The sequence below is a fragment of the Zootoca vivipara genome, chromosome 4 (genome assembly GCF_965207765.1).
Source record: "Zootoca vivipara chromosome 4, rZooViv2.hap1.1, whole genome shotgun sequence".
Classification (NCBI taxonomy): Eukaryota; Metazoa; Chordata; class Lepidosauria; order Squamata; family Lacertidae; genus Zootoca; species Zootoca vivipara.
In genome coordinates, this window is record NC_142587.1 from 102,109,955 (window position 1) to 102,129,899 (window position 19,945).

The 19,945-nt window shown below is 45.5% G+C and overlaps 3 protein-coding genes and 1 pseudogene across 4 annotated transcripts in view; 1 reads left to right on the forward strand and 3 right to left on the reverse strand.

Annotated features, from left to right (window-relative positions):
• LOC132592062 (uncharacterized) overlaps positions 1 to 19,945 on the reverse strand; it is a 295,543-nt gene that overhangs the window by 124,094 nt on the left and 151,504 nt on the right.
• Positions 5,058 to 6,017, reverse strand: LOC118079023 (olfactory receptor 52P1-like). The gene has a single exon (XM_035115261.3). The coding sequence runs from the start codon at positions 6,015 to 6,017 to the stop codon at positions 5,058 to 5,060; it is 960 nt and encodes a 319-aa protein (XP_034971152.3).
• LOC118085596 (olfactory receptor 52P1-like) lies at positions 10,983 to 11,933 on the reverse strand. The gene has a single exon (XM_035116428.3). It carries the CDS (start codon positions 11,931 to 11,933, stop codon positions 10,983 to 10,985), a length of 951 nt encoding a protein of 316 aa, XP_034972319.3.
• Positions 18,120 to 19,837, forward strand: LOC148686097 (zinc finger and SCAN domain-containing protein 31-like; annotated as a pseudogene). The gene is made up of 2 exons (XR_015949813.1): positions 18,120 to 18,326; positions 19,284 to 19,837. The product of XR_015949813.1 is annotated as a zinc finger and SCAN domain-containing protein 31-like (transcript).

Genomic DNA, 19,945 nt, shown 5'->3' on the forward strand with positions numbered 1-19,945 from the left:
TGATCTTCTCCAATCCTCTGGCCACTGCTGAGTTTCCCAAACCTGCTGGCATATTGAGTGTAGCACCTTAACAGCATCATCTTTTAAGATTTTAAATAGTTCAGCTGGAATACCATCACTTAGAATCATAGAATCGTAGAATTGTAGAGTTGGAAGAGACTACAAGGGCCATCCAGTCCAACCCCCTGGCAAGCAGGAAACACCATCAAAGCATTCTTGACATATGGCTGTCAAGCCTCTGCTTAAAGACCTCCAAAGAAGGAGAATCCACCACACTCCTTGGTAGCAAATTCCACTGTCGAACAGCTCTTACTGTCAGGAAGTTTTTCCTAATGTTTAGGTGGAATCTTCTTTCTTGTAGTTTGAATCCATTGCTCCGTGTCCGCTTCTCTGGAGCAGCAGAAAACAACCTTTCACCTTCCTCTATATGACATCATTTTATATATTTGAACATGGCTATCATATCGCCCCTTAACCTTCTCTTCTCCAGGCTAAACATGCCCAACTCCCTAAGCCGTTCCTCATAAGGCATCGTTTCCAGGCCGTTGACCATTTTGGTTGCCCTCCACTGGACACGTTCCAGCTTGTCAGTATCCTTCTTGAACTTCTTGAACTGGGGTGCCCAGAACTGGACACAGTACTCCAGGTGAGGTCTGGCCAGAGCAGAATACAATGGTACTATTACTTCCTTTGATCTAGATGCTATAGTCCTATTGAAGCAGCCCAGAATTGCATTGGCTTTTTTAGCTGCTGCATCACACTGTTGACTCATGTCAAGTTTGTGTCTACCAGGACTCCTAGATCCTTTTCACATGTACTGCTCTCATGCCAGGTGTCTCCCATCCTGTATTTGTGCCTTTCCTTTTTTTGCCCAAGTGTAGTACTTTACATTTCTCCATGTTAAAATTCATTCATGGTTCTTACATTCCAGGTTCCTATGCAATATTTTTCTTTACAGCATCGGACTTTCCTTTCGCTTCCAGGCATATCCGCAACTGAGCATCCATTCGGCTTTGGCCCGGCTGCTTCATCAGCTCTGAATCTACTTGTACTTGTCCTCCGCTCTTCCTCAGTAGCATGTTGGACGCCTTCCGACCTGAGGGGCTCATCTTCCAGCGTCATAACTTTTATATGCCTGTTGTCTTTGTCCATGGAGTTTTCTTGGCAGGGATACTGGAGTGGCTTCTCCAGGAACTGGCAAGCCAACAACACTCTCTTCCAACAACACTCTCTTCCAACAACACTCTCTTCCAACAACACAAGAGACGACTCTACACATGGATATCACCAAATGGGCAGCATCAAAATCAGATTGATTATATTCTCTGCAGCCAAAGATGGAGAAGCTCTATACAGTCAGCAAAAACAAGACCTGGAGCTGACTGTAACTCAGATCATCAGCTTCTTATAGCAAAATTCCAGCTTAAACTGAAGAAAGTAGGAAAAACCACTGGGCCAGTAAGATACAATCTGAATCAAATCCCTTATGAATACACAGTGGAAGTGAGGAACAGGTTTAAGGATTTAGATTTGGTGGACAGAGTGCCTGAAGAACTATGGATGGAGGCTCGTAACATTATACAGGAGGCAGCAACGAAAACCATCCCAAGGAAAAGGAAATGCAAGAAAGCAAAATGGCTGTCCAACGAGGCCTTACAAATAGCGGAGGAGAGGAGGCAAGCAAAATGCAAGGGAGATAGGGAAAGATACAGGAAACTGAATGCAGATTTCCAAAAAACAGCAAGGAGAGACAAGGGGGTCTTCTTAAATGAGCAATGCAAAGAAATAGAGGAAAACAATAGAATGGGGAAAACCAGAGATCTGTTCAAGAAAATTGGAGATATGAAAGGAACATTTCGTACAAAGATTACCATAATCAAGGACAAAAGTGGTAAGGACCTAACAGAAGCAGAAGACATCAAGAAGAGGTGGCAGGAATATACAGAGGAATTATACCAGAAAGATATGGAGGTCTCATACACCCCAGGTAGTGTGGTTGCTGACCTTGAGCCAGACATCTTGGAGAGTGAAGTCAAATGGGCCTTAGAAAGCACTGCTAATAACAAGGCCAGTGGAAGTGATGATATTCCAGCTGAACTATTTAAAATTTTAAAAGATGATGCTGTTAAGGTGCTACACCCAATATGCCAGCAAGTTTGGAAAACTCAGCAATGGCCAGAGGATTGGAGAAGATCAGTCTACATCCCAATTCCAAAGAAGGGCAGTGCCAAAGAATGCTCCAACTACCGCACAATTGCGCTCATTTCACACGCTAGCAAGGTTATGCTTAAAATTCTACAAGGCAGGCTTAGGCAGTATGTGGACCGAGAACTCCCAGAAGTGCAAGCTGGATTTCGAAAGGGCAGAGGAACCAGAGACCAAATAGCAAACATGCGCTGGATTATGGAGAAAGCTAGAGAGTTCCAGAAAAATGTCTACTTCTGCTTCATTGACTATGCAAAAGCCTTTGACTGTGTCGACCACAGCAAACTTTGGCAAGTTCTTAAAGAAATGGGAGTGCCTGATCACCTTATCTGTCTCCTGAGAAATCTCTATGTGGGACAAGAAGCTACAGTTAGAACTGGATATGGAACAACTGATTGGTTCAAAATTGGGAAAGGAGTACGACAAGGTTGTATATTGTCTCCCTGCTTATTTAACTTATATGCAGAATTCATCATGCGAAAGGCTGGACTAGATGAATCCCAAGCCAGAATTAAGATTGCCGGAAGAAATATCAACAACCTCAGATATGCAGATGACACAACCTTGATGGCAGAAAGCGAGGAGGAATTAAAGAACCTTTTAATGAGGGTGAAAGAGGAGAGCGCAAAATATGGTCTGAAGCTCAACATCAAAAAAACCAAGATCATGGCCACTGGTCCCATCACCTCCTGGGAAATAGAAGGGGAAGAAATGGAGGCAGTGAGAGATTTTACTTTCTTGGGCTCCTTGATCACTGCAGATGGTAACAGCAGTCACGAAATTAAAAGACGCCTGCTTCTTGGGAGAAAAGCAATGACAAACCTAGACAGCATCTTAAAAAGCAGAGACATCACCTTCCCGACAAAGGTCCGTATAGTTAAAGCTATGGTTTTCCCAGTAGTGATGTATGGAAGTGAGAGCTGGACCATGAAGAAGGCTGATCGCCGAAGAATTGATGCTTTTGAATTATGGTGCTGGAGGAGACTCTTGAGAGTCCCATGGACTGCAAGAAGATCAAACCTATCCATTCTTAAGGAAATCAGCCCTGAGTGCTCACTGGAAGGACAGATCCTGAAGCTGAGGCTCCAATACTTGGGCCACCTCATGAGAAGAGAAGAATCCTTGGAAAAGACCCTGATGTTGGGAAAGATTGAGGGCACTAGGAGAAGGGGACGACAGAGGACAAGATGGTTGGACAGTGTTCTCGAAGCTACGAACATGAGTTTGACCAAACTGCGGGAGGCAGTGCAAGACAGGAGTGCCTGGCATGCTATGGTCCATGGGGTCACGAAGAGTCGGACACGACTAAACGACTAAACAACAACAACAACAACATGTTAAAATTCAGTTGTCTAATCTGTTAAGGTCATTTTGAAGTGTGATTCTGTCCTTTGGGGTATTAGACACCCCTCCCAATTTGGTGTCGTCTGCAAAATTGCTCAGGATACCCTCAACGTTCGGGTTTTGCTAAATTAGTAGTGTGAGAAACCATCAGATTGCTTCTTCACACAATCAACTCTAGGACAAGCAATTAACACTGGGCAGAAAGCCAAGGTCTACTTCTGCCTTAGTAACTGCCTCTCATTGGTTGATATCAGCACTGAGACCTGTTATCAGAGAAAGCTAGCACAGTACGTGGTGTGGTGAGTGTGGTCAGTGTAGGAGGAGAGGTGCTGTATCGGTTGAGAGAGAGACAGAGAGGAAATGATTTATTTTACTTTGTGTTTTTGAGTTCTAAAGCTGTACATAGAAACTCTGGATTTTCTTTATTTTAATAAATCCTGTATATAGTTTTACTCTGCGTCCAGACGTCTAGTCATTTAAGTTACGGCCAGAAGCTTCTGGAAAAACCTGCGCAAACTCTGCTGTGTTCAGCCTGAAGTTACACCTGACACTTAAAACCACTAAGATAAACAACTCTGTACAAGTAGTTGTTATTATTTATTATCTTCTAAACCACTATCTCAATTTACACACAATATAATTAAAAACAGGCAAAAACACAATACAAATTCATTTAAAACAATGAAGTTTTGTGGTAAAGATCCATTTATCCAGCTGAGAAAGTCTGTGGGAACAAAAATGTATTCAGTCATTTCCAGAATGTGCAGGTAGCAGGCACCTGTTGTTACCTTGAGAAGTACCCTATTCCACAGACCAAGGGCAGCCATTCTAAAAGCCTTGCTCTGAGTCACTGCGGAGGAGGCTTTTGAGATCTTTGAAACTTGCAAAAGAAACTCTCTTGCAGACTACAGTGATCTACCGTGTGGATAAGAAATAACTCTCAAGTAACTTGGTCCTGAGCTGCATAAGGACTTGTGTGTTAGGACCATAGCTGCCAAGTTATCCCTTTTTTAAAGGGATTTTCCCTTATGCTGAATAGGCTTCCTCGTGAGAAAAGGGAAAACTTGGCAGCTATGGTTAGGACCAACACCTTGAATTATCTGGAAGATTGTATTCCCCTCCAGTACCTGCTAAAGGGGATTAAGATCAACAAATAGAATTTGGCTAGTCTTGTCTTGGCCTAATCATTATTTGTTTTTAGGGGACACTTGTGGCCCTGGTGTAATCGAATGCACTCCCTGTTGAAATACAAGAAACCGCTTGTGTATTGGCACCTATCTGCATCTGCCTTCCCTTGATCTCTCAGCCTGTCTCTCCTGCTTTAAGTACTGTGTTGTTTTAGTGCATATTTTAATTATGGGTATATTGTAAATGTTTATATGCTTCATAAGAGATATGATTCTGGTCCAAGATCAAGAGCGACTGGATTTGTGTCCTTTCTTTTTTCTTTTTGGCATTCACAGCCCCACCAGTAAGTGTCCAGATGCATCACTAGCCACCTTTTTTTTTTAGGAGACATCTTTTCTTCTCAGGAGTAAGCTGACCACCTTTTCACGGATCAGCTTGGTCTTCACACCATAGACAATAGGATTGCAGAAGGGAGGCACCAGAATATAGAAGTTGCCGATGAGGATATGAATGTAGGGGGCCACGTTGTGGCCAAAGCGGTGTGTGAGGAAGGAGAAGAGGGCAGGTGTGTAGGCCAAGACAATCACACAGATGTGGGAGCCACAGGTGTTGAAGGCCTTGGCCTGGGCCTCCCGAGATGGCAGCCTCAGCACGGTCACAATGATCTTTGCATAGGACACACCGATGAACATTAAATCCAGACCCACCACCAGCAAGGCCACGGTCAAGCCGTACATGTTACTGATCACAGTGCCAGCGCAGGCCAGCCTGACGATGCCCATGTGCTCACAGTAGGTGTGGGGGACGACATTGGTTCGGCAGTAGGGCAGCCTGCTGGCAAGGATGGGGAATGGGGCAGTCAGAATGGCTCCCCTGGCAACTGCCAAGCAGCCAATCTTCACGATGGCAGGATTTGTGAGGATGGCCGCATAGCGCAGTGGCTGGCAGATGGCCATGTAGCGGTCAAAGGCCATGGCCAACAAAACGGCTGACTCGATGATGGACAGCGCATGGATGCAGAACATCTGCGTCAAGCAGGCTTCGAAGCGAATCTCTCGTGAGCCAAACCAGAAGAGGCAAAGCATTTTGGGCACAACAGTGGTAGATGCAGCCAGGTCAACGACAGCCAGCATGCAGAGGAATAAGTACATGGGCTCATGCAAGATCTCTTCCACCCAGATGATGAACATGATGGTGCAGTTCCCCAACACGGTCACCACGTAGATGAAGCAGAGGGGGATGGCCAGCCAGACGTGGGCCGCCTCCAGCCCTGGGATCCCCAGCAGGAGGAAGATTGAAGGGTGTAGGGTGCCATTGTAGGTGCTGCCAGAGGCAGACATATTAGACTGGAGGGGCCTTGGTACTCCTCCTATGGCCTGTGCAAAGGAGAAGCTTCTTGTTAATCTGGAGGTAGGGGAGGCAGGCAACAGTTAACGGGCATGTTCTGCATCCAGCAAAATTTCACATCACCATTTTGAGGTCTTGTTTCCACCAGCAGGTATAAATTAGCCTCAACCCCATTCCTGCTGGCAGGAAGAAATACAAGCTTTCAGCAGGGCCTGATGGTGAAGGTTGGCAGGGATACAGCAGTTGAAAATTTAAGTGTGGGGTAACAGCACTCAGGAATGTGATAGATACCAGTGCTCACTCAGAGCTGTTTATCCTCTAGTGTGCCTGGCTGCCTACATTTAAAGGATGCTAACGTTAATTGAGCATTCAGTGATATTTTCTTCATTTAGTCAAGTTGCAAAATGTGTATAGTTATCTCAGCCAACCCCCCCCCCCCAGCTGCTTCTGCTGTCTCCTGCCTAGTTGTTCCTCACTAGCTGTTCTGGCATTGCAGAGGGTTGGACTAGATGACCCTTGGGATACCTTCCAACTCTATGATTCTGTGACACTCTTCAGCCTGCCTCTTCTGCTCCAGGGGAAAGATTTGCTTTGACCTAAGCAGCTATTGTGCAAATTTGATTTTTGAAAAATCTGCCCCTTCTTACTTTGCTGGTATAAGAGTAGCAGCTGGCGATAAGGCTCCTGAGGCCTTTTAAAAGCTGGATACCTGGCAAAAGTTCACAGATGCAGCTTTCCCCAACTGGATATGTAAATAGTGAGGACCCATAGTCCAGTTGCAGGGCCCAGGAGTTCAAATCCCCACCTGGCCATGAAACATACTGGGCAATCTCGGACAAGTCACTGTCTCTCAGCCTCACCTACCTCACAGGGTTGATGTGAGGGTGAAATGGGGAGATGAGAACCAGGTACACCACCATGAGCTCCTTGAAATAAAAGGTGGTAAGGTATATAAATTTAATAAATAAATAAATAAATATGCAGGAGGTCCCAGGCTCAATTCCTAGCGGCATCTCCAGTCAAAGGCATAAGGTAGCAAGAGACAGGAGAGACAGGAGATTCTGACATGAGATACAGCAGAAAAAAAGGTGCCAACTCTACTTTTTCTCAAAATAAGCCCATCTATTTTACAGAGACATATACAGTACTTAACATGATTAACAGTTTAAGACCCAGCCGTGTGATTTTATTGTTTTAACTTAGTAGATGCTTCAAGCTTCCTGAGGGATGAGCTTGGAAAACATCAAAAACAGAAGTCTCACCCGCCTTGCTTCATCTGTTTGCCTGTGTGAGGGACAGGGGATATCGCGAAGTCCCTCCCCTCCTGAGTTCAAGCCCATCCCCGAGCAAAGGGGAAAGCAGGGAGAGTTCCGATTCCAGTGGGGAAGCAGGAAGTCGTGTCCGAGGCTCAGGCAAGGTAGAGGAGCCAGGGTCCCAGGTGGGACAGGAAGGGGCAAAGAAGGGGGGGAGACCCATCCCCCCAACGCCAGAACTACGCAGAAAGAGGAGGGGCAAGAGGATGGGTCTGCCAAAGCTTTTGTGTTGGAGAAAGACGCGCCAAAAGTCATTCGGAGGTTCTGAAACCGACTGACCACATCACTCCGTGTAAATAGCAATGACTTCAGCACTGTAAATACGCAGCACCAATAAAAGAATAAAAATGCAGAGCTGTGTAGCGTCGTTACTCTGAAGTAGTCCACTCCGGCCACTGTGACAGCAACCTCCGAATCATTTTTTGGGCTACTTTGGAGTTGCCGGGATGAGCGAGTCAGAGGAAGGAGCAGATTGGCAGAACATTTTTACCCCCACCAGCTCTGACGCCACGGACTTTTTGGGATTCCCGTCCTCCCAGGCGGAAGGGGGGGGGGCTCGCAGGACTGGGGGGAGGTGTTCACACCAACGGGCTCGGAAAGCACTGAGTTCTTAGGCTTCCAGTCGTCACCGACACATGGGGGGGGCCTGGGGAGGGGTGAAGGAGAGCTTGGGAGGGGGGTGGATGTGAGGGACAGGGGATATCGCGAAGTCCCTCCCCTCCTGAGTTCAAGCCCATCCCCGAGCAAAGGGGAAAGCAGGGAGAGTTCCGATTCCAGTGGGGAAGCAGGAAGTCGTGTCCGAGGCTCAGGCAAGGTAGAGGAGCCAGGGTCCCAGGTGGGACAGGAAGGGGCAAAGAAGGGGGGGAGACCCATCCCCCCAACGCCAGAACTACGCAGAAAGAGGAGGGGCAAGAGGATGGGTCTGCCAAAGCTTTTGTGTTGGAGAAAGACACGCCAAAAGTCATTCGGAGGTTCTGAAACCGACTGACCACATCACTCCGTGTAAATAGCAATGACTTCAGCACTGTAAATACGCAGCACCAATAAAAGAATAAAAATGCAGAGCTGCGTAGCGTCGTTACTCTGAAGTAGTCCACTCCGGCCACTGTGACAGCCTGTCTATTCCTGGCTCATTTCTGATGTGATGCTCTTCCCTAGGGAATTATCCAGGGGTGTGTGCATGTGGAGAACGTTAAACAACAAGTAAATCCTTTGTGGAATTTGCACAGGTAATCTGTGGACTTGATGTCAAATTCATATTGCCAGCTTCTACAGAATCTGTTTTCCTAATACATTATGACATGACATGTCTCTGTTGGGCATATCAGTTATGTGTTGAAAGCTCACTCTTGCTTTCCCTTAGAGAGTATGCATAAGAATTTAAGATGAGCCCTTCTGGATCAGGCCAGTGGGGTCCCAACTAGTCCAGCATCATATTCTTACAGTGAGTGGCCAGTCAAATGCCTGTGGGAAAGCTGCAAGAAAGACCTGAGGACCACCTCTCTCACCTCCTGTGGTTTCCAGCACCTGGAATTCAAAAGCATTGCTGCATCCATCGCCCCAGACCTAGCAAGGGGGCTTTCAGCTAAAAGATTAAATTGATGTTTTAACAGCAGCCTTTGCCTCTCAGCCTACACTTCCCTGTCTTTAAAAGCCAGCCCAGCTTACTTTCCAAGCTGGGTCCAAAGTCTCAGCAGGTCTTCAAGGGAGAATGTATTCTTTCATGCAATTGACTGTAATTCTAGCCCTCAAAAGCCTAATCCCACTGGCTGGGTGAAGACACAGGCTATGGAGACGGTCACCTCTGCCTTCCATGCTGCTTCTGCATCCACCTGAGGGAGTCATCACCAGCTCTTATAGGAGAACAGTACCTGGGTAATGTAACCTGCCTGAGGCTAAATATAGTCACTCACCTTAGCAGATTGCAGAATCTCTCTTTGAAGAAGTGGCCATGCTGTGCCCAGTGCTCCTGCCAGCCTCTCTAGGATCCGGTGGAGGGAACTGCTGCCAGGTCTTATTTATAGGTCAGTCTGGTCAGCACCCAAGAGGAGGCTTCTAATTCCCTCCAGCCTCCGCCAGTTGCTTTCAAAGACCTCTATGGGCATGGATGCCTCCCTCTCCCCTGGATAGCCAACAGGTGCTCTTGGGAACAAGAGTATTTTTTCCAGCATACACACAGACACACTCTTCACTTTCCAGATCAACATAATGATCTAAGTACCTTTGTGAGTGGGGAAGCTCTCCCATCTATTTTCCTACTTAAAATCTCTTCTAACCTGAGGTAGTTCTTCCTTTTATGGCACTGTTGGGATTTATTTATTTATTTTAATAAACAGCTGCACAAATATAATATGTGGAACATCTGGCTTGCCAGTAGTACATGTGAACAGGATCTAGGGGTCTTAGTGGAGCACAGGTTTAACATGAGTTAAACCTGCAAAGCTCAGTGCAAACGACTGGAGGGTGGTTTTAGACAAACTTAAAGAAGCTGGCTGGATGAGCTCAACCTGAAACTTGCTGAGCAAAGGATTGTGCTGGCAGAGAAATCAGCGGCTTGTGAAGCCTTATTACAGGAGATTGCAACCAACACAGCAATTGGCAAGTGTTTCTTACAGTCATAATTATATAGTCAATATAGGGCGGCACAGAGTTAAATTTTTTAACTTTTTTTATGGTGGTGTGCCTCGTGATTTTTTTCATGGAACAAGTGTGCCATGGCCCAAAAAAGGATGAGAAACACTGTTGTAGATTACCCTCAGGATCCCTTTCAACTCTGAAGAAGTTGGTATCTGAAGAAGTGTGCATGCACACGAAAGCTCATACCAAAATAAAAACTTAGTTGGTCTTTAAGGTGCTACTGAAGGAAATTTTTTTATTTTACTTCGACCCAGACCAACACGGCTACCTACCTTTAACCTTTCAACTCTATTAGTGTTGTTTTTGGCATCCGCCTGTCTCAGGCTCCCTCTCATTTTAAGAGTCTTGTGCTCTGGAGATCCTTGTGACCATGAAAGGGAATTACTGTATATATTTATTTACTGTATCACAAAAAAGTTACAGAAAACTTGTAGTATAACAAAACCATATAAGGGGCTTACAATTCATGTAAAACAATTGCAAACACATTTTAAAATGATGAATCTAAATTTGACAAAAAAAAACAGCTGCAGAGAGGATAAAACAAATTAAGCATATTTTGTATATTATGGGCTTTAGCCAATCCCAGTCCTGCTCAGAGTTGACCCATTAACCCTAAGTTACTCATGACCATTAAATTCCAATGGGTCTGCTCTGAGTAGGACTAACATTGGATAAAGCCGTATATACTTACAGAAGCATAAACAATTTCACAGATATTTTGAACACCAGATATAACATCAATAAAGCACAAAAAGGCTCTGGGTGGTATTTGGCTAAGTTTTATTCAGAGTAGACCTATTGAAATTAATGGGCCTAACTTAGTCATATTCATTAATTTTGATGGGTCTATTCTGAATAAGAGTCAGTTGACTGCCACCCGTTAAGATGAAAAAACCTGGGGTTTTTTTTTAACTGCTTACAGTCTTACTACTTTTTAATATTTCTTTATTGCCTCCGGCCTTCTAGATGTTGCATTCAACACTGCAAGCCCTTATTGAGAGAGTGTTATGTAGGTCGCTTCCTCCTGAGAACCATGTGGGTCACTCGTTCACGGATCTCCTTGGTCTTCACACCATACACAATGGGGTTCAGCATGGGTGGGAAAAGGAGGTAGAAGTTGGCCAGAAGGATGTGAACATGAGGCTGCACATGATGGCCAAACCTGTGTGTTAAGATGGTGAAAAGAGCTGGGGTGTAGGAGACCAGGATCACTACCACGTGAGCTGCGCAGGTGCTGAAAGCCTTATAGCGGGCGTCTTTTGATGGCAGAGCCATGACAGCCCTGGCAATCATGCAGTAGGACAAAGTGATGAACAGCAAATCCACCCCCACCACAAGGAGAGCCACCAGAAGCCCATAGACAACATTGGCAAGGATGCTTGAGCAGGCCAGCTTCACCACAGCCATGTGCTCACAGTATGTGTGGGGGATGACGTTGGTCTTGCAGTATGGAAGACGGGCTGCCAAGATGATGATTGGGATGATGAAGACTGTGCCTCTCAGGATGACCCCTGCTCCAATCTTGGCCAGCAGTGGGTTGGTTAGGATGGAGTCATATCTCAAAGGATTGCAAATAGCTACGTAACGGTCAAAGGCCATTGCTACAAGCACTGTCGACTCCATGATGGAGAAGGAGTGGATGAAGAACATCTGGGCCATGCAGGCTCCAAAGTCTATTTCCCCAGCTCGGAACCAGACAATGCAGAGCATCTTGGGCAGGGTGGAGGTGGAGAGCACCAGGTCTATGCCGGCGAGCATGCAGAGGAAGATGTACATGGGCTTGTGGAGGCTCTGCTCTGTTTTGATTGTATACAGTATGGTGCAGTTTCCTAGCAATGTGATGACATACATTGAAGAAAGAGGGATGGAGAGCCAGTAGTAGGACGCTTCCAGACCAGGGATACCCAGCAGGATAAAAGAGTAGGGGGTGGCATGGCTCCCGTTAAACACATACATCACTCATGGTAGGCATGGCACATGGATACTGTAGTCTTGCTGGCTGCAGTGGAGGGAAGAGCCACAAATTGAGACAGCATGTGTACTTTGTGCCTCTTCAACAACAAAGGCATTCCCCTACTAAATAACTTTAAAGGTGTCAGCATGAATAGCATATATTAGGGATTCCCTTAGGTGTAGACTTCGGGAAAGCTAGGCATTACAAGGGTCTAGAAACCAAGCCTTATGAGGAACAGTTGAGGGAGTTGGGGATGCTTAGCCTGAAGAAGACAAGACTGAGAGGTGATATGATGGTCACCTTCAAATATCTAAAAGGCCATCTCATGGATGATGGACCAAGCTGGTTTTCTGCTGCTCTGGTGGATAGGACATTACGAAGAGCTTTTTGAAAGAGCTGTTCAGCAGTGGAATGGACTCTTTTGGAAGGTGGTGGACCCTCCTGTACTGGGTGTTTTTAAAGAGAGATTGAATGGCCATCTGTCAGGGATATTTTGGCCTTTGATTCTGCTTTGCAAGGGGGTGGACTAGATGACCCTTGGGTTACCGCCCAACCCTGCAATTCTATCATTCTAAATTTCATTCTAGCAGGCCAAGCCCCTGCTTTTTTATGTGGCAGTAAACCCTATTGAATTCCATTTTTATTTTTGTTTTAATTACATTTATATACCACCCTTCATCTGAGGATCACAGGGCAGTTTACAATATAAAAACACAAAAATACATAATATGGTAAACAGTTGTGCTTACTTGAAAATAATGCATGGAAAAAATTGCTCTCTTAGAGAAATCTCGATAGTGTGGGTTACACCCGGTGAATTGTGTTTAGCTGCCACTGAAAACAAATTGGACTTAAGTCATGTGCTAAACTTTCCACATTGGTTCCAGTGGGGCTGAAGCACATCTATCACAATTGACATTTGGTGCAGTGAAGGGCAGCTATGTGTGCTGGGCAAGTGTCTCCCCTATTCTCATATCGAGTGGAGTGGGTATTCCTACAGACACAGCCTTGAGTTGCATGGAAGAAAGCGGGGAGATAAATAAACATTGTTAGATGCTGCTGAGCCACTTCTCTATTATTGACATTTTCTTCCCACCTCAACAACCCCCAACCCTTGTCATGTATTTATTTATTTGTACCCCACCCTCCCCGGCTGGAGCCAGGCTCAGAGTGGCTAACATCATATAAATACCCAGTAATACAATGTGCATAAAAACAAGCAATCAGTTGATTAAAATGCATCCCAAAATTAATACTAATAAATTAAAGTTAAAGTTTAAACTGGACAAATAACAATCCTCAGGATAAAATTGAAAGCAGTTAATACTTGCCAGGACCAACTGTTTCCACTGATATTATAAGGACCTGTGAGCAAGCTGGGAAACCTCCTTCATGCTTGTTCTTATACAAAGAGAAAATGAGTCAGACTGAACCCTGACCAAAGGCTTGGTGGAACAGCTCCGTCTTGCAGGCCCTGCGGAAGTATGTCAAATCTTGCAGGGCCCTGGTCTCTTGTGAGAGAGCGTTTCGCCAGGCCAGGGCCACGTCTGAAAAGGCCCTGACTCTGGACAAGGCCAGTCTAATCTCCCTGGGACCCGGAATCTTCAGGGTGTTGTTATTTGCAGATACAGGTAGGTAGCCGTGTTGGTCTGAGTCGAAGCAAAATAAAAAAATTCCTTCAGTAGCACCTTAAAGACCAGCTAAGTTTTTATTTTGGTAGGAGCTTTCGTGTGCATGCACACTTCGTCAGATACTCTTTTTGTTTTAATTACATTTATATACCACCCTTCATCTGAGCAGAGTATCTGACGAAGTGTGCATGCACACGAAAGCTCATACCAAAATAAAAACTTAGTTGGTCTTTAAGGTGCTACTGAAGGAATTTTTTTATTTTGTTATTTGCAGACTGTAAGGTCCTCCATGGGACATACCAGGAGAGGCGGTCCTGTAGGTACAAGGGTCCTAGGCTGTATAAGGCTTTAAAGGTTAAAACCAGCACCTTAAACCTGACCCTATACTCCACTGGGAGCCAGTGCAGCTGGTATAGCACTGGGTGAATGTGATCCTGCGGCAAAGACATAGAATAAAACATTTTATCACTGCAGTTGGAGGCAGCAGCGCTTCTGAATGCCGGTTGCCAGAAACTGCAGGAGGGGAGAGGGCTCTTGTGTCTGAGTCCTGCTTATGGGTTTCCCACAGGCATCTGTTTGGCCACTGTGAAAACAGGATGTTCTTGCATTACCTACTAGAACTTTATATATGTATATGTTTCCTTGCACCTAATTCCGGAAATATCCTAACAGAATGACATTGTTCTCTCAGATGCTGTTTGTTGGGTTCTCTTTTTTGGGGGGGGGGAGCAGTATTTTCTGGCCATCATGGTCAGTACTCCAGTAAATTGGTTCAACGAGTGCATTATCTTTATTCTAAAATCAACCTCTCCTAGAACTTCCTGCACATGCTGCTGGTATATGGTATTTTTAAAAGGCATATTTTATTTACTTACTTTCTTATGCACACACACACATATACACTGAGTCAATGGGCATACAATTTTTGATAATGTAATTAAAATTTTTTTTTGTCATTTTCTGAAATCGTTATTTACTAAAAACCAGCTTACAGAAAGTACAGAGAAAGTAAAACATTGAGTGTGTGTCCAATATCCTCCAGTGCTTTAAAAAAAACCAACGCACATCCTCCTGGCTGGTTTCTGTATTGTTATTGCATTAAACTAATAGGGTCACTGGCCTTGATTTGTACTTTAGATTTTCTTTCACTTACTCAGATAGTGTTTACAAAATAAAAAAATTCCTTCAGTAGCGCCTTAAAGACCAAGTAAGTTTTTATTTTGGTATGAGCTTTTGTGTGCATGCACACTTCTTCAGATACACTGAAACAGAAGCAACCAGACCCTTATGTATATTCAGAGGGTGGGGTGTAGGGTGATGGGAATGGGTGATGGGCTGATAGGAGTGGTAAACCTGTTGATGACTGTTAACGACTGTTAATGACTGCAATTGGTCTTGCGGGGGGGGGGGAAGCAAGGGCTGAGGTGCTAAGGAAAGCTTGATCATGTATCATGAGATAAGAATCCTATGTCTTTGTTCATTCCAGGTGGCTCCATGGTTTTAAGCTTGCTAATGAGTTGCAATTCAGCAACTTCTCTTTCCAGTCTGTTTCTGAAAATTTTCTGTAATAAAACAGCTGCTTTGAGATCTTGTATAGAATGTCATGGGAGATTGAAGTGTTCTCCTACTGGTTTCTCTGTCTTGTGATTCCTGATGTCAGATTTATGTCCATTTATCCTTTGGCGTAGGGTTTGGCCTGTTTGTCCAATATAGAGAGCTGAAGGGCACTGTTGGCATTTGATGGCATATACAATGTTAGAAGATGAGCAATTAAATAGTCCTGAGATGGTATGTTGGATGTTGTTGGGGCCATTAATGGTGTTGTCCGGGTGTATGTGGCAGCAAAGTTGGCATCTGGGTTTATTGCAGGCTCTGGTACCAGTGTCCATGTTAAGTCTGGTGGTTGTATTATTGTGGGTGAGGAGTTGTTTAAGATTGGGTGGTTGTCTGTAGGCAATGAAAGGTCTTCCTCCCAGAGCTCATAGCTGCCAAGTTTTCCCTTTTCTCACGAGGAAGCCTATTCAGCATAAGGGAATTTCCCTTAAAAAAGGGATAACTTGGCAGCTATGCAGAGCTTGAGAAAGAGAGCTGTCATTGTCCAGGAGAGGTTGTAGATCTCTGATGATGCATTGGGAGCTGTATGTAATAACTAGTGGTGTTCTGTTATTTTCTTTTTTGGGTCTGTCTTGCAGCAGGTTCTCTCTAGGTATCAGTCTGGCTCTGTTGATCTGTTGTTTAACTTCATCAGGTGGATATTTTAGTTCTAAAAAGGTTTGCTGTAGATCTCTTAGGTGAGATTCTCTGTCTGTAGAGTTGGAACAGATGCGGTTGTAACAAGGGCCTGGCTGTATACGATGGATTGTTTGGTATGTTTGGGATGGTAGCTAGAAGCATGTAGATATGTTTGTCGGTCAGTTGGTTTTCGGTATAAGGTGGTGTCTATACGTCCATCCTGTATTTTTATACTAGTGTCAAAAAAAAAAGTATTTCTTGCATATATTGGTTCATTGTTAGGTTGATGGTGGGGTGAAAGTCATTGAATGTCTGGTGGAAGGTTTCCAGGGTCTGTTGTCCATGTGCCCAGATAATACAAAATATCGTCAATGTATCACAGGTACAAGAGAGGTTTGAGTGGGTAGGAGTTTAGGAAACGTTCTAAATCTGCCATGAAGATGCTGGCATACTGTGGGGCCATGCGGGTGCCCATGGCTGTGCCGCTGATCTGGAGGAACAGGTCATCACCAAATTTGAAGTGGTTGTGGGTAAGGACAAAGTGGCAGAGTTTGGTAGCAAAGTCCGCTGTGGTTTTATCTGAAATGGTGTTCCTTATGGCTTGTAAACCATCATTGTGTGGGATGTTGGTGTATAGAGATTCCACATCCATAGTGGCTAGTATAGTATTGTTAGGAAGATTGTACAAATACTGTATTTTCCTCAGAAAATCTGTGGTGTCACGTACGTAGCTGGGAGCACTGATAGCATATGGTTTCAGAACAGAGTCCATATAGCCGGAAACACCCACTGTAATGGTGCCAATACTGAAACACCCACTGTAATGGTTGACATAGTTCAGTCCTGTCAAGGTCAATACTTATCATATGGGGTGGGAAATGGTCGCTGCTTGTTTTCTCAGCCTCATTTTAGCGAACTGGCTGCATTTTCCAATTCTTAATACATAAAAATCCAGACTAGTATTTCAGAAACATATACACAAAAATTCTAGAAAGTCCACAAAAATAAATAAATTCGTTTATAAATCCTAATCAACTCGCTGGGCTGTCTGGGCTGCCGGCTCCCAGGGAGAGGAAAGGTTTTTCTAATTCTTTTTCCTTTTTCTGCAGGGACTTTGTAACCACTGTCCTTCTCCCCTTTTACCCTGCATCCAGGGGAGAACTTTTTTAACGTCTTTGAGGATACCTTTTAAACCAAAATCTTCTGTTCACGGCTTCGGGTATTTATTTACTGTTTCTTAAATTGCCGGTGGGAGGGGGTGGCTTCCATTTTATTTCCCTCTCTCCCAAATCCAAATTAATTTCTAATCCAGTATTTAGAGGCTTACTTACAGTCTTAATTTCCAATTCGTTCTTTCGGAAGAATCTAGTGCTCGCCGCCTCCGGCTCGGAGCTTCTCTCCGCTAGGGTAACGCTGTTGTTCAAAATGGCCCCCGCGACTTCAACCCTCCTCGCTCCGGGGCTCTTCTTAGAGCTTGCCGGAGAGTTGGGGAGTCCGGATTGGGGCTCCGCTGAACAAATTCGCCCCCAGGGCGCTCTTCCCGGGGTTCTAAGGGGCGCAGCGTCGCTCTCACTGCCCTCCCCACTCCTAGAGGAGACGGGTCGCCTCGGACACGAGACGAGACCCCGCCGATCGGCGCTGGCGCTGGACCGGAAGCAGGAAGTTCTTCCTAATGTTTAGGTGGAATCTTCTTTGAAGTTTGAATCCATTGCTCCGTGTCCGCTTCTCTGGAGCAGCAGAAAACAACCTTTCTCCCTCCTCTATATGGCACCCTTTCATATATTTGAACATGGCTATCATATCACCCCTCAACCTTCTCTTCTCCAGGCTAAACATACCCAGCTCCCTAAGCCGTTCCTCCTAAGGCATCGTTTCCAGGCCTTTGACCATTTTGGTTGCCCTCTTCTGGACACGTTCCAGCTTTTCAGTATCCTTCTGGAACGTATCCTTCTGGTCGTCATCATGAACAAAACTGATTACATCCAGGAGGCTCACAGACAACTTTCCAATACCGCCTTTTACATGAAATTGGACTCAGACCCCACACAAGCACACAAAAAAGAACTGAACAAGATTGTTAAGGAGCTACCCCTACACATCCAAGAACAGATCCTCACAAGCACACCAGCAGAACCTCGACCAGGAACTTTCTATCTTCTACCTAAAATACACAAACCAGGAAATCCAGGACGCCCCATCATCTCAGGTATTGGCATCATATAGGTACAGATGTGGGGAATTTGTAACTAGATACATCATATTCTATTTATAATGCTGAAACTCTATGTATAATATGAATTTGATGACAATAAGAACAAACAAACAAACAAATCTGAAGTTCTGCCAAGCGAGAGAGGGCAGAGCTGGGTGGACTCAGCTTTGCAAGGGTTAAAGGGAACTAGAGAGGACAGGAATGGGGGGGCAGGTCCTCCAGAGCCAAGGCCCCTCCCTCCCTCCCCAGTCCTCCTTTCCTGCTTTGGTGTCTCTCCTGCAAGGGCTGCATCGCTGTCCCTTCACTCCTGGGATGATCAGGTGAGTCTCCTCTCTCTCTCTCTCTCTCTCTCTCTCTCTCTCTCTCTCTCTCTCTCTCTCTCTCTCTCTCTCTCTCTCCCCTCCCCAAGAGGGTGCAGTGGGGAGATGGGGGGGGCAGGGTGCTGATTTTTCTGCGGGACATGCAACCATAAAACAGGAGCTTTATTTCTCCAGTTTTGAAAGGGTGAAATTTAAATCAGTGTTGTTTCTAGTGAACGTTCCTCCTGCTCTGCTGGTTAGCTGATGCTTGCTCTTTGCTGAAGATTCATCCTGATTAGCCTGCGGGGCCTTCCTGTTAATCATTCATTCATTCTAAGGGCATTTCCTCGCCACTTTCCTTATAAAAAGTCATTAAAAGATGAAGGATTTGTTGTACTAAGGCAACTAAGAGCTTTGAGCCACTTTAATTGTGCAGATTTGCATTTCTGCTCTCTGCTGAGATCCCTTTGCAAAAGAGCTAGTGACAGCCTAGTGCAGTGGGGAGATTTTTTTTGGGGGGGGGTCCCAGGGCTGCAGCGGGGAGGATGCTTGGGGGGTTTGGTGGGAGAGAAAGGCCAGGAATGAAGGGAGGGATCCCACCCCATAGTCTGGCTGCTGCATTGCAGACCAGTTTCCCAGCCGTCTCCAAGGGCAGCTCCACACGGAGGCCACTGCAGCAATCCCCTCGCACCCAGAGCATGGCATCCCACAACCACATCCTCTCCGGAAATGGGCACTGCTATTCACTGAGCCTCCAGGGACCTTGGCATCCATGGCTGTGTTGTTAATAATAATAATAATAATAATAATAATAATAATAATAATAATAAATTGCTGGCCTAAATTTCAAGGGAGATGTCTTTGGACTCACCCACTTGGCCCTCAGGGGGTTGGTCTGATACATTCCTGGTCCTCAGAGCAAAGAAAAAGGGACCCCACCCCAGGATTCTGTAACAGAACAATGTATTTGCTTTGTAGGATTTGCGAGAGCTTCTCATTAAGACGGACAGAACTTGGCAGAAGAGCAAAGGATTCCTTCTGATCTCTCAGAGGCTTCCTGAGAGCACAGATGGATGAGCAAGACTCATCTGGCCCAGAAGCAGGAAGGGGCCGTGCCATCCAAACTGGTAGAAGTGGGGGATTATGGGAAAACCCAGTGCAGAAGATCCTGTATAAGGAGGACGCCCTCCGCTCAGAGGTGCAGAGCCAGCAGTTGAGGCAGTTCTGCTGCCAGGAGGCCAAAGGACTCCGAGAGGTTTGCAGCCGACTCTACCACTTTTGCCACCAGTGGCTGAAGCCAGAAAGGCACACGAAAGCTGAGATGCTGGACCTGGTGATCTTGGAGCAGTTCCTGGCTGTCCTTCCCCCAGAGATGGAGAGCTGGGTGAGGGAATGCGGAGCAGAGACCAGTTCCCAGGCGGTGGCCCTGGCCGAAGGTTTCCTCCTGAGTCAGGCAGATGAGAGAAAGCAGGTGAGAGAGACTTTCCTCTGGATACTCCCAAGGGGGAGAACATCCCATAATGCTCTATTGATGGCCCATCCTTTTTCTGGGAAGACATCCATGGAGTGAGATCTAACACCCTTAAAGTCGCTGTCATTCTCTTTCTAACATTTCTCACCATTCATTCTCTGTTTTGAAT